The sequence below is a fragment of the Juglans microcarpa x Juglans regia genome, chromosome 4S (genome assembly GCF_004785595.1).
Source record: "Juglans microcarpa x Juglans regia isolate MS1-56 chromosome 4S, Jm3101_v1.0, whole genome shotgun sequence".
Lineage (NCBI taxonomy): Eukaryota > Viridiplantae > Streptophyta > Magnoliopsida > Fagales > Juglandaceae > Juglans > Juglans microcarpa x Juglans regia.
In genome coordinates, this window is record NC_054601.1 from 2,677,861 (window position 1) to 2,691,730 (window position 13,870).

Genomic DNA, 13,870 nt, shown 5'->3' on the forward strand with positions numbered 1-13,870 from the left:
TCTCTTACACATAAAATTATATTATGGTGTTCAAATCCACTTCAAATAAATTATCAGAATAATAAAAATTCAAATAGAGAAAGGTAAGGGGGTGATTTAGATGGAAATACAAGCTCGTTATTTTTGCATGGGTGTGTCTTAGGTAAAATCATGGAGGAGCGTTTCACCAAACTGCAACATAACCTTGTCTATTTACACAAGATGGCAAAAGTGGTCTCTTTGGGACTAATGGCCATAAATATGAGCACCACGTTTGTTAGGTTTTGTGGCTGCATATTCTCGACTTGGCCCATCACCAACTCCATCACAAAGATACATTCCATCTACAATTCATTCCCAGCACATGCTTGCATTTTTTGGTAAGATTGTAATGTCAAGTTGAAGTTAGTAGGTTGAATGTAATGTCTATGTGTTCCATAACATTTAAAGGATGAGAGGGAAACTTGTGGATGTCTTCCATGAAATGAATTCTAAAAGTGACGTGCTGTTGGCGGCACATTTAACATATGGGAACATGTAGGGTGCGATATATTAAGATTAGTAGGTTGGATTTAGTTTTCTTATATATTAAGGGTGTGATGTATTAACTCATAAGATGACCCTAGTAGTTGTTTCGAAAATGTTGCAGTTATAAATGTGTCATTATATTTATAAGTTAGTGCAGAAGACATATTATTTACACTATTGACGTGACAAGATTTAGTTTGTAAAATTTAAAATTTAAAATTTCCCTTATAAATCAAGATTCTGCCATATAAGCAGTGTGAAATGTGTATCATTCACACCAGTTTGAAAATAAAAATCTTCTTTATAAATAATATTTTTCTATTACTAGTTTATTCTTCATTTTTTAACCTGATTTTACAACTTATGCATCTTATGGATTTTATTTTATTTATTTATTTATTTAATGAAGTTTGGGGTAATATGATGGGCTATAAAGTGATGAAACAAGTAGTTGTGAAACTTTGCCATATTCTAAAGTGAATGAAATTTTCCATATCAAATTCTTAGAAGGGTGACTCTATGCTAGGTGAGCCCTCTCTGAAAGGACACCTCTACACATGAGATGAGCCTCCCCCTCAAGAAGGTGTTTATGATGTGCTAACAAGAATAATGACAAACGGTTTAACCGTTGTTTTAAAGTGTAAAAAACCGTGTTTTTTGTTTTGTTTTGTTTTTTTTTTTAAATCAACATCATTTCATAACAAGTCTAGAAAGTTGAGTGTTGATTGTTTATTGTGTTTACCTAATTCTTAAAAAGAGTTATTCTACTTAAAAATCGACGTAGATGACATACTTCACATCGCTAACATTACATCTAAGGAAAATTCTATCTCCATGACATTTTGAATTTGAAATTCTTTAATATGATATATTACGTGAATTATAAGTGTGCCTTTTATTTTGACTATAATTTTCTTCTTGATAACTTTAGAGAAATTTAAATTTATTAGGTGAAAGATAAAAATATGAATATGATTTATAAAATTAGGATAATGGTAAATACAAGTTCAAAAATCCCATAAAATTTATTTAAATGATGAAAAAGTTATTTTTATCATTTTCCTTATCCCATTTTGGACAATAAATTAGATGATAAATGACATTTACATTTGTAAGATGTACAACAATATAAGTTTAGTGTATTTTATTTAAAAAAATAGATAAATTTAGAATCTACGGAAAAAAAAAATAACTATTTTTTTTTAAATGTGAATCTCTTTTTTTTTTTTTCTAAAAAAGACAGTGCATTACCAAAAGTAGAAATGGAGAGAAGGAAAAAAAAATTGTAGAGAGAGAATGTCAAAAAGTCACTTTTACGAGCCGTTGCCTCAAACACAGGCAGTAGAAGGGTAGACGACGCGATCCTACTTGGCGCTATCCTCACCGTACACTACTACAAATCATAAACACTCTCATCCGGATCTCTCCGTGGGAGGATTTCGTGGGAAATGGACCAATGGATATACTTTCTGTAGCCCCAAACACGGGGTAAGAAAATCTTTCTTTACAACCGCTACTCTCACCACCTCTTTTTCGAAGCCAAGACTCTTCGCATTATTAAAGAATACGTTCCTTCATTAATATGATCTCGTTGAGCAAGAACATCAATATTCTGGTACGCTCAGAAAAACGTCGTGACTTCGTAATCTCACTTGACTTCTCTTACAACCCCCCATTTTTGTACATAGGAAAAAATCAATGTAGAATAATGACTACACTTCTCTTTAACGTGCGTATTCCACCTTCTCTTTGTTGTTGAAACCTAACTCCTTTTCTTTTTTCCTTTTCAACCCTTTTGCAATAATCCAACTAAAAAACAAAGACAGGGAGAGGAGAAGGCTATAAAAGGAGGTTTCTGGCTTTCGTTTATACAAACCTTTCTGCTTTTCGTGTCGGTGCTTTTATTTTTGGGATTCTGCGTTGGTTTTTGTTTAAGCACCTGCAATTTGCAGAGACTGGTGCGTATCGGAAGAGGAGCGCTGATGCAGAGAACAATGAAGGAGATGAGGAACGGTGGCGATTCGTTGGTGGATGTGGAGGGTAAGTCTGGTTTTGGAGGTGGTCTTGAGGATGTGTACGGTGAGGATAGGGTCACCGAGGATCAGCTGGTTACTCCCTGGACCGTCTCTGTTGCTAGGTGAGAGTAAGAATCGGAAATGAATGGACGTAAGATGTTGCTGTTTTATTTATTTTTTTGTCTGCATTTCTAGTTAAATTGCTTTTCTTTATATATAATATTTGGCTCTTTTGTCTCCACATTGCATGGGATTTCGATGCTTCATACTTTTTTAATATTTTTGTATGTATCAACTTTCTTAAATTGATTTGATTTATTCTTTTCTCAGTCCAAAGGGAAAATAATCTTTATTTTAATTAATCTGTTGTTTACGTGATCTTCTTTTTTAGAGCTTAATTTCTTCCGAGCTTCCCCCCCTCCCCACACACCAATAGTTCGGCCTTTGTTTCTTGAGGCTTTCTGTACGTAGAAGGTAGGATATCTAGTAGTGTAAAAAGCTTTTCCTTTTTGTTGTTTTCTGAAACTGTCGTTTTGGGCTTACTGTGAAAATGATTATTTCGTTGAAATTTCTGATGGGCAAGTGATCGAGTGATTGAATAAAGCATGCGAATTACTTAAGAAAAGATTGTTGTTTTGGAAAAATCAATTTCAATTGCCTTCCCAATTTGTCGGCTGTAGCATCCTCCGAGAAGAAGGCTAAATGCAGGCCTTATTCCATTCATAAAGACTTTAAGTGTGCTAAATTTCCTGTCCAAAATTCTGGTGTCATGCCAATTTAAGATTTTGCTTCGATTCTAAAGACTCGTTTGGTTATGCAATTCAGATGAGATGTGATATTTTATTAAAAGTTAAATAAAACATTGTTATAATACAATTTTTAATATTATTTTTGTTCTGAAATTTGAAATAGTTGAATTATTTATTATATTTTATGTGAGAGTTTGAGAAAGTTGATGAGATGAGATGAGATGAGATAATTTAGTTTTGTAAATCAAATTGTTGCACTCTATTATTTCAGCTTCAGTTTTATAGTTTCCTTCTAATTTTGTCTCAAATTTTTAAAGAAGCTTATAGACTGGCCGTTCATTGCTTGTTTGTTGTTCCTTAGTGGTACTTACTCTTACCAACCATTCTGGAACTTCTCCTTTTTGCGCATTCATTTCTTGGTTGATTAATTCGTATCGCCGGGTAATGGTCTAAAGTAGCAAAGCTGTAATGCATATTGGGATATTGATGAGCGGTATTCATTTTACAGTGGGTACACATTGCTGCGGGATCCACGCCACAACAAAGGGCTTGCCTTCACTGAGAAAGAGAGAGATGCCCATTACCTGCGTGGCCTTCTGCCTCCGGCAGTACTTTCTCAGGAGCTTCAGGTTATTTAAATGACCATGTTTAGGTTAGTTAGACAATTTGTGCTTGACCCTAAATGGATAATCTGTGATTGTTTTCTATGGTTATCATGTTTAGGAAAAGAAGATAATCCACAATCTTCGCCAATATAAAGCTCCATTACATAGGTACATGGCCATGATGGATCTTCAGGTAATTGTTCACCTGCCTAATTTTATATTGGTTTTGGAACTTGTAAACATAGTTTCCTTCCTGTATTAAGTTAATTTTCACGTGCCCCTCCCTTGAGGTCATACTCAAAACAATGGGGGAAAAGTTGAAATTTCTTTAATTTCTTTTTAGGTGAAGGTGAAGGCAGTTCTCCTGTGCTTTGATGTTGAACTCTGTTATTCGAGTAGTCCAGTTGTCTCTTAATAGTAGTAGTTTGAATCGAATATGGGTCATTCAAAAATGAGGACTGTTATATCCACAAATGAATTACATAAAAATAATCATACAAACTGACATGACTTCATCTGATCTTTTAGATTTACTTTATAATAAAAGTAACTTTACAATCTAACAAATCATATCAAGCCACGTCAGTTTGTGAGATTGTTTTTGTATAATCACTTTGTGGCTAAAGTATTTCCCTTCAAAAATTAGTTTGGTAATGAATGATGCCAATCCTGTTTCAGGCTGTGCAGCCAATATTTAAGAAACTCCTACTGAAGCTCTAGTGCAACGTTGTTGTATTGTACAGGAAAGAAATGAAAGGCTGTTTTACAAGCTCCTAATTGAAAATGTCGAGGAACTACTTCCAGTTGTCTACACTCCAACTGTTGGTGAGGCTTGTCAGAAATATGGGAGCATTTTCAGGCGTCCTCAGGGCCTTTACATCAGTTTGAAAGAGAAGTATAATTTCTGATTTTTTTGTTGATTTTCTCAGTAGCCCGAAGGAGGGTATGAATGATTGTCAATTTTTAGGGGGAAGATCCTTGAAGTCCTGAAAAATTGGCCGGAGAAGTCTGTTCAAGTTATTGTTGTGACTGATGGTGAGCGTATCTTAGGGCTTGGGGATCTTGGCAGCCAGGTATAGCATGTCCGATTCAATTTGAATTTCATATTTTGTAAACCATGGCCTGGAATTCACATTCTATCTCTCACCTCACAGTGGAGTTTACAATCAACTTCTTTGACATAATCATCTAAATCTGTGCAGGGAATGGGGATTCCTGTTGGAAAACTCTCTCTGTATACAGCACTAGGAGGAGTTCGTCCTTCAGCAGTAAGAAATATTCCTCTCTTCTCTTCATTGGATTTTTTCATAGTTTCTCCGTACGCTCTTTGAAATAAGACTCTTGTTAACGTGGATTTAAGTCTAAGGTTCTTGGTATTATTGCCTCCAATGCACTTTTGTTTTTTACCAATCCTAACCAAATATATTAGGCATGGCCAAAAACTGCAAATAAGATTTGAAGTAATTGCATAGTTTCAATATCTTTTTCCTGAGTTTCACGTTAGTCCCGACAGTGCAGGTTCCATTATCCGAAACTTGTTTATGCCTTTTTTGTATAATTTGGCCCGACTTGGTAGGTTATGGCCACAATTCCCTCTTGGTGTAGTTTGATAATGCGGAGACTTTGATGAATTATTTTGTCAACAGATTGACAAAGTAACCGAACCTTTTTTTTTTTTTTTTGCGTAAATAAATTCAAAGAACCTCCACCATTGCTAGTAATTTACAATCTGTATTTATTGTCTACAGTGCTTGCCGATAACCATTGACGTTGGCACAAACAATGAGCAGCTGTTGAAGGATGAATTTTATACTGGGCTTAGGCATAAGAGGGCAACGGGGCAGGTTTTTTTTACTTTCTTGTCTTCTTCCCTTTTCTGTTCAGTTTACTGCAATTGTTTAACTATTGCAAATGCTGTATTATTGAAGTGGTTTTTCACGTTGATTCAGGAATATACAGAGCTGCTTGATGAGTTCATGTGTGCAGTTAAACAGAACTATGGGGAGAAGATTCTAGTACAGGTCTTTATCATTTTCAACTAACTAAATTTCATGGTTTTTGTACTTTTTTGAGTTTCGTGCACCATGTGTTCCCCAGTTTGAGGATTTTGCCAACCATAACGCATTCGAGCTGCTGTCACGATACCGCTCAACTCACCTTGTCTTTAATGATGATATACAAGTAACAAGTTCAAAACCTTTTTGACCGTTAATAACATCTTGATTTCAAGTTGGTAATGTTTTCTCTAAAGGCGACCTCTTTCAATTTGATTCAGGGTACAGCATCTGTGGTATTAGCAGGGATTATTGCAGCCTTGAAATTAGTTGGTGGAACCTTAGCTGACCAAACTTTCTTGTTCCTCGGTGCTGGAGAAGTGAGGCTCAAACTCCATTTGCCTTTGAAGCTCTTTTTTCCTTTTTTGTCCTCACTTCTGTCCCTTGTTTCCTGAAGGCTGGAACTGGCATAGCGGAGCTTGTTGCACTGGAAGTGTCAAAACAGGTATTGATTTCTCCATCTAGACCATTTTCATTGTGTTCAGCGGAAAATCTACGATCAGGTTTTGTTTACTTCGCAGACAAAAGCTCCACTGGAACATACCCGCAAGAAGATCTGGCTTGTGGACTCAAAGGTAATTAGCTAGGAACCTCATCTGCATACTGAGATTCATGCCACTTGTTACAGTATACTAGCTTAATTATTTTGGACTTTTTTCCTTATTCTTTTTTTTAATTCCCACCCCTCCATATAATCACTTATAACGGTATACTAACTGCAGGGACTGATTGTTAGCTCCCGTCGGGAGTCGCTTCAACACTTTAAGAAGCCATGGGCTCATGACCATGAACCTGTTAAGGGACTCTTAGATGCTGTCAAGGTGTGAAAAATGTTTGGGATCTTGCTTCATCTTCATAAAAGATTACTTGATAAGGAAATTTTCAGGTAAGCTTATACTATGCTTCCAATATGTCAGGCAATCAAGCCAACAGTGCTGATAGGATCGTCAGGAGTGGGAAAGACTTTTACAAAAGAGGTGGTTGAGGCCATGGCATCTTTCAATGAGGTTCTCTCTTTCTCTCTCTCTCTCTCTCTCTCTCTCTCTCCCGTACTATCTAATATATTTATATAATCTAAAAGAAAGTCTGAGATTGAGATTGGTGATTGGCTTCTAGAAACCTCTTATTCTAGCTCTCTCCAATCCAACTTCACAATCAGAGTGTACAGCTGAAGAAGCTTATACATGGAGCAAGGTAGAATTCTGTTTCTCTTTCTTGGATTTTTAATTTAAGATTCCACATTTCTTGCATTTTGAAAATGGAATATTATGGCTAAATTTACTCTTTTTATACCATCATAACCTTTGACCTCTGTCAATAATATGCAGGGCAGAGCAATCTTTGCCAGTGGAAGCCCATTTGATACTGTCGAGTATGATAGGAGGGCTTTTGTGCCCGGCCAGGTGAGGTCCTAAACTCTAATATATCTTAAATGACTCTCTTTACCCCATATTTACAAAGATTTTCAAGCTCACTTGTTCATTTCATTCAGGCCAACAATGCTTACATCTTTCCTGGTTTTGGTTTGGGTTTGATCATCTCTGGTGCAATTCGAGTGCATGACGACATGCTTTTGGCAGCCTGTAAGTACACCAAAGGATGGTAAAAATTTAAACCCGATGATGGATACCTGTAGGAACCAAGTTGATAATGGAAACAAATGGGAATGAATGGAAGAGTGGAAGAATGCAAAGAAAAAAAGTGGATAGGAATCATGATTCTTGATTGTTGTTCTTCGTTATTGTTTTTTGTTTAATCAAAATGGTCTTGCTAGGTTCATGGTTTAACTTCTTTCTTCTTTTCCCCTCTTCCAACAGCGGAAGCTTTGGCTGCACAAGTGACACAGGAAAACTTTGATAAGGGGCTGATTTACCCACCATTCTCCAATATCAGAAAGATATCGGCCCACATTGCTGCTGATGTGGCTGCCATGGCATATCGACTTGGTGAGTTTTTTTTTTTTGTTCCTGATTTGTTCAGCTCACTCAAAAGATGCCTGGACTGTTAAACATTGCTGCATAATTTGATTGCTTTATAGGTCTTGCTTCTCGTCTCCCTCAACCAAAGGATCTTGTCAAGTATGCAGAGAGCTGCATGTACACCCCAATTTACCGAAGCTATCTTTGAAATTCCTCCATTTGTAAGTTTCAACTTACCCGAGCATCTAACAGCTCCCCAGGGTGATTGGTTTTCCTTAGTCCTCTAGTTCGTGAAGTGCAGTCAGCGATGCGATGTTGCTATTAGGATGATAAGTATTTTGTTTCCCTTTTTCTTCAAAGATAAGGGGGGGAAATAAACGATTTTTTACTCTTAGAAGATTCTCAATGTTTCAGATTCTACGTCGAAAGAATAATATTCTGACACCAGAAAGAGTTGTTGTGATTATATACCTGATGCCAACTGACTCATGTGGGGGGCACTTGGGGTCAATTTGGCTCAACATGGGTGTGTCATAGATGTGAGATGTATACAGCAAAAATCTGTTCCATTGGATGGTTAAGGTGATATTGGAAATAAGATTTAGCTTCAAACATGCTTCCCATCAAAGACCAACATATCACAAACCTTTTATCAAGTTATTATGTACCCCATATATATGTAACTATGTTACCAGCTGAAAGTCTAGTCATGCATAGCAGAAGGCACAGCAAATGAACCCCAACACATAACACATCTGAGAGATTGACACGAAGCCCTAACACATTAATATTATTACATAGTTACTGGAACGTTCAGGGAAGCACCTGATAACTTTGCGCGGTCACTGCATGTCATCTGCGACTTGAGAACTCCTAATCCCCCAGAATGATCTGGGCTTCAACTTCTTGATTGTGGCCGTGAATAACCACCCCATTTGAATTTGACAAGTGGCACAGTTGGTGATCGTCCATGCATACCTGCAAAATATGGCAAATTGTCAACTGCGTCTCCCATGACAAGGATCGCCCAAGAGTTGCATCATAATCGTACCACAAGTTACTTCTACATCTATATTAGCAGACAATAGCGGGCATAAAATTATAACATTAAGGGAATGGGTTAACATGCTATTTTACCTAACACAAGTAAAGTGTGAACTCACTGATTGTTAAGGCCAATGAAAAGCGTGCCTGGAACTAGGCACAAGGACATGAGAAAAATGGATAAATACATACCCAGGAAACCAGCTGTATTCTATCTGTGGTCGCCCTCTTGGTGCCAAGCCATTTGCTTTGTAAAGAGTCATTATCTCATGTACATAACCCTCTGGGTTCACGTAAGCACCAAGAGGACCTTCACTGGACATGACCAGAATATCACTCCGCCTCGCAATTGCCGTCTGCATCAAAGAAAAAGGAAAGAACGGAACCAATAGGCAAACATGAGTTGCTGAATACCAGTTAGCCAAAAAGCGCGCGCGCACACAGGATAAAATGAAGATATATAACCTGACAGGTTTTACATCGAATAAGATTGACACTCTCAAGCAACTCAATTTCCCGACGCAATCTATATGAAGTCCCATCAATCTCCAGGAGCTCCTGCCTTGTCGACTCAGAAACAGGGATTTTACTGGCAATATAAAATGACAAATGGTCAGGTGTCCGAATAAGGCCATCCATGCTGGGTGCCCCGACTATCTTTTTCCACATATCTGCAAAATCCAGAGCAGAAACATGAGTATCATCAACTGAGATTTAAAGAAAACAAAATCTAGAGCAAAAATTCCCTTTGTTTCATAAGATCTGAAACTTCACTAGATGCTGCAATTTTCCACCTGAATCAATCAATCAAAGCTAAGATACCCTGGAGTAAATGAGGCTTTTTCCATTTTTTTTTTTTTATTTCCTTCGAGGAGGAGGAATTACAAATCATATAAGATTAAGAAGATTGATTCTACAAAATTCAAGACAATTTTGCAGATTTATCTATTTTCTATGGACAAACTTTTTTATAAGTAAGGATCAAAGCAAACATTATTAAAGCCTTAGGCTTAAATTACAGCTGACATTTAATGTCTTTAGTGTTTTATAACATTGGATTGGATACATGACAGATTTTTTTTAGGTAAATAAACAAGAGAGTCTTCAGAACTTAGACTCTTGAGGTACAATATTCAGTTATGATTGAAGTCCAAAAACTCAACGTTGGTGAAAGGAAGGAAGAGTGTATGGGGATGAACAAAAGTCACCTGCAGCCCTTTCGGCAAGGCAATAGGAGTCATACATACGGTACACCCAATAGGGCCAGAACGCTCTTGGAACCCTGCGGAACTTGTTGAAATCCATTTTTTCCCAACAAGTGTCTGGCTCTTCTCCCTTGCAAGATAGCTTTCCGGGAGTGGAACTGGTCCCCAATCCCAATTTGACATTTTCGATTTGCTTCTTGTGGTCTTCATGCAATGATCCTGTGGATTCAGAGTCATTCAGGAAAGATCTTCTAAATTGTAGGTCTGACTCACACAAGAACTTGTCATCATCACTGCTTGTTGATTCATCCATTCTATCACTCCTATCAGAAGAATCAACCACGGAATGGTGGCTTCTCCTTTCCACAAGGGAGAGTGCACTCTCAAAGCATTCTTCAGAATTTGAATCTGAAACATTGTCCTCATCCCTATATGGATGCAATTTATCATGAGAGAGTTTTGAAGGCCGCTTTAGTGAGACAATAGGGCTTCGAAGACTACAAAATGGTGGCAATTTCCCACATGCATCAAGTGGAGTTCTTAATGGTTGATCTTCCGGGATAATTTGGACCTCTCCACACGGCTAAAAAGATGAAAGATATAACCCATATAAGCTTTTATCGATAGAGGTAACCAGAAAGGGGAAAAAAACAATATCATTCAAGCATGATAATCTTTTTTTGGGTAAATAAACATAGATATCATACTAACCGCTCCTTCCACATCAATCCAAGGTCTCCGTAGACGAAATCTCTGCTGGCCACGAGTAACCACATTCAGTGAACCATCCTCTAACCGCCGGTATTGCCGAATCTATAAAAGTTTTAACAAGTGAATTAAGCTGTTTCCCTAGGTAACATAACAAGCATTAGAGCCCAAAATCTAGCACTCTTGAAGAAGACTCCCAAATGCATAAAATATCTCTAGCTCCCATTAAAAGAGACACTTTGCCAGCAGGTTTATTGGGCATGAAAACAGTATCATGATAGAGATTGATTCACTTTCATTTCTGATAAACGTGAGCCCAAATCAATTTTACAACAACTGTTAGACTCCACTTAAAAAAATAAAATGTCAGCCATAAGAAACATGGGTATGCATAGAAAGGTTCTCAGTATGTCTTGGTCTAGGCTGTGAAAACATTCATTATCCAGAGCACATAATTTTACGTGGGAATATAATAGCCCAAATTAATCTACATGAATGTTCACATCATACAACCAAGTACTTCCAACCTCCATTTACAAGGAAAAGGTTCCGATCATATCAATGGAAAAGTAGCATTATGCATCAGATCACAATGAAAAGTTATCATTGTATCAATTGGTTGTCCATGCACATAAACAAGCACACAAGCAATGTGTGAAATGATAAATGCAAGAGAATTCTGTCAAGTTGTATATTGTTTTTTCATAAGTAGAGTTCAAGATATTACAGAGCCCAAAAAAACCATGAGAAACAAACCCAGAATGAATTCGATAAATTTCTCTGTCTATGCGTTTCTTTCTAACTTTCACTGCAGAGTACAGCTTTGTTTGGATCTTAAATATGATAACGGAAAAAAGTAATAATAAAGTAATTCTCTAAAGTTCTTAAATATACCTATGAATTGGGGGGGTGAGGGAAAAAGCTGTAGGATTTTTTAAATATACCTCTGCTGTCGTCCCAATGGTTGCAAACCTTATTCTTCCGTTGTTAGGATCCCTGTGCACACGGACCTGAAAGAGTTCAACAAAAGCAATGAAGAAATACCAACCAGATAAAGAGAGCAAGTGAAAAGCAGTCAGGAGGAGGTCACCTACCACTCCAATTGTATAAGGAGCATCAACCTGGGTCAGTGCTCTCTCGACAGTGGCTATAAAATTTGACTGAATAACTCTTAAAGGAAGGGTGGCCCTGGGAACAGAACAACTCCTGAAAAATATCACACGGATCTCCATTTTAGAAAAAGCTATAAGGGGACAAAAAAGAAGAGGAGTGAAAGCATCCCAGAGTAATAAAAGACACCAGAGAGGTCTTATCTCTTGTATATCATCTTGTATACTTGGGCTTTGCCTATCTCTATTAATAATATTATCGATTACTTATAAAAATAAATAAAAGACACCAGGTAAAAAGGTGGTGCACTCTACCAGCATGAGATCTCAAAAATAGCAGGATTAACAGTAAACTAAATTCTTTCTTTGAAGTAGAGGCCATCACAACTGACTTTATGCGTGATAGTGCAAAAGCCATTAGAGTATGATGGCACATGAATGAATGGGGAAAAAGAACATACTCACCCGCACAGTTGCAGGCATAGGCATGAGATCTTCTCCAGAAAAGTTTGATAAAGAATATTAATAAGATAAATGCCAGCTATTTAAACACGTGGCAAAAACCTTGATATTATTTGTCTTCAGTGCTCGGTACAACTCGAAGTACAGAGTCCTCACTTCTTAAATTCCAGAAATTTTTAGATTATTCAATAACCGAACCCATTTTTCGTTAAAAATCGTGGATAACTTTGCACTACTGTGACTGAGCTTGTAATCTAGACGGGCTTCGATAGCCAACCAGGTAGGTACTGGAACTGAAAGTCAATACATTGATATTTTACATAAATTGATAAATAAGGACCTTCAAGATAAAACAGTGGGAGGTTCAAGATGGCGCCGCCTTCCAAGAAAGCCTTCCGATGGTGAGTGTCTTCAACCTCTGTTGCATGCAAGTGATATCATAAACCCTATATGTTTTGGATGAACATCAATTTATGTATATGCATAAAACCGAAGATCATATGCGGCTATGCCTACCGCCAAGATACGTATGTGATGAAGCCAAACTGGTGTTAAATGTGAATTCGCCAGACGAAGTAGCACCACCATAACCACGATCACTTCAATTTATACGAAATAAACGTAGGAAGTCAGCAACCAATGAAAATAATCAAAACGACATTAGTGAAATCAATTCCAAAGCATTATGAAGGGAAAAAATTAAAAAAAAAAAAAATTAAGCACACCCATCCCCTATTGCTAATTAAGTTCAAGCTAACATGCAAATTTTAGCTTGAACTCATATTTTCCATATCTGTTAATCTCAAATTTTTCATATCCATTAATTCAGCTTCCATAGGAGACAAAAAGGCTTTTGAAATCAAACGACGAAGAGAATAGCGAAATTACGTGGCGGCAAGTTCATCATTGGATGGCTGGCGGTGGTCATATAACTCTTCGACCTGCAATTCCTCGAGATCGGGATCGAGCTCTCGAATCTGCTCCCTCCTGTGCCTCTCCATCTCCAATATGCGATTGTCGTCCATTTCTTCTGATTCTCTCTCAGCTGTGCTCTCTCTCACTCGGTGTTATAGATTTTGGGCTTTGGGCTTAAGCAAATGACAGAGTGAAATTTAGGAGAAAAATATTTATAATTTTAAATTGTGCAACTCTCATCTAATCGTTTGAAAAAAAATAAATAAAATATAGAATTTATGTAAAAAAATTAATTTTTTAATAATAGACTCTACCCTTTTTCAAAACGATTATACGATATTATTATTTTCAAGAAAAAAATAAAAAAATTTCTCAACATTTTAAGTGGCCATATGAAACTTATCATTTAGATATTTATCTTGACGAGTCACCATGTAATTATTATAAAAATATATATTTGAAGTAAAAGAGAGTCCGAAATTACAATAAGAGAAATATGAAATTTTGAAATTTTTTGAAAAAATAGAAAAATCTAGTATTTTAAATGGCCATATGAAACTTATCATTTAGTTAGATGT

General features: G+C 36.8%; 2 protein-coding genes across 9 annotated transcripts; one reads left to right on the forward strand and one right to left on the reverse strand.

The window, feature by feature from the left end:
• Nucleotides 1-1,838: 1,838 nt before the first annotated feature.
• LOC121262610 (NADP-dependent malic enzyme-like) lies at nt 1,839-8,317 on the forward strand. Of its 8 annotated transcripts, none has more exons than XM_041165153.1 (21): nt 1,996-2,122; nt 2,460-2,644; nt 3,780-3,900; nt 3,995-4,069; nt 4,620-4,771; nt 4,844-4,949; nt 5,079-5,144; nt 5,625-5,720; nt 5,826-5,897; nt 5,974-6,057; nt 6,152-6,250; nt 6,328-6,375; nt 6,452-6,505; nt 6,653-6,751; nt 6,848-6,937; nt 7,047-7,124; nt 7,259-7,333; nt 7,423-7,513; nt 7,748-7,876; nt 7,969-8,070; nt 8,264-8,317. In XM_041165153.1, exons 1-20 carry the CDS (start codon nt 2,090-2,092, stop codon nt 8,055-8,057), a joined length of 1,842 nt encoding a protein of 613 aa, XP_041021087.1. In that variant the 5' UTR covers nt 1,996-2,089; the 3' UTR covers nt 8,058-8,070; nt 8,264-8,317. The 8 variants fall into 8 exon arrangements, with proteins under 8 accessions (XP_041021091.1, XP_041021087.1, XP_041021086.1 ...); XM_041165155.1 differs by lacking the exon at nt 8,264-8,317 and adding an exon at nt 2,334-2,358 and having other exon boundaries at nt 2,027-2,122; nt 7,969-8,243; XM_041165157.1 differs by lacking the exons at nt 1,996-2,122; nt 8,264-8,317 and adding an exon at nt 1,839-1,995 and having other exon boundaries at nt 7,969-8,243.
• A 168-nt stretch (nt 8,318-8,485) lies between these two features.
• Nucleotides 8,486-13,467, reverse strand: LOC121262611 (protein cereblon-like). Its single transcript, XM_041165160.1, is given in 11 exon segments — nt 8,486-8,827; nt 9,086-9,249; nt 9,359-9,564; nt 10,102-10,681; nt 10,810-10,911; nt 11,751-11,816; nt 11,901-11,992; nt 11,995-12,012; nt 12,718-12,795; nt 12,894-12,976; nt 13,266-13,467. Coding segments are annotated over 11 exon segments (1,662 nt in total). The 5' UTR covers nt 13,403-13,467; the 3' UTR covers nt 8,486-8,691.
• Between the last annotated feature and the right edge of the window lie 403 nt (nt 13,468-13,870).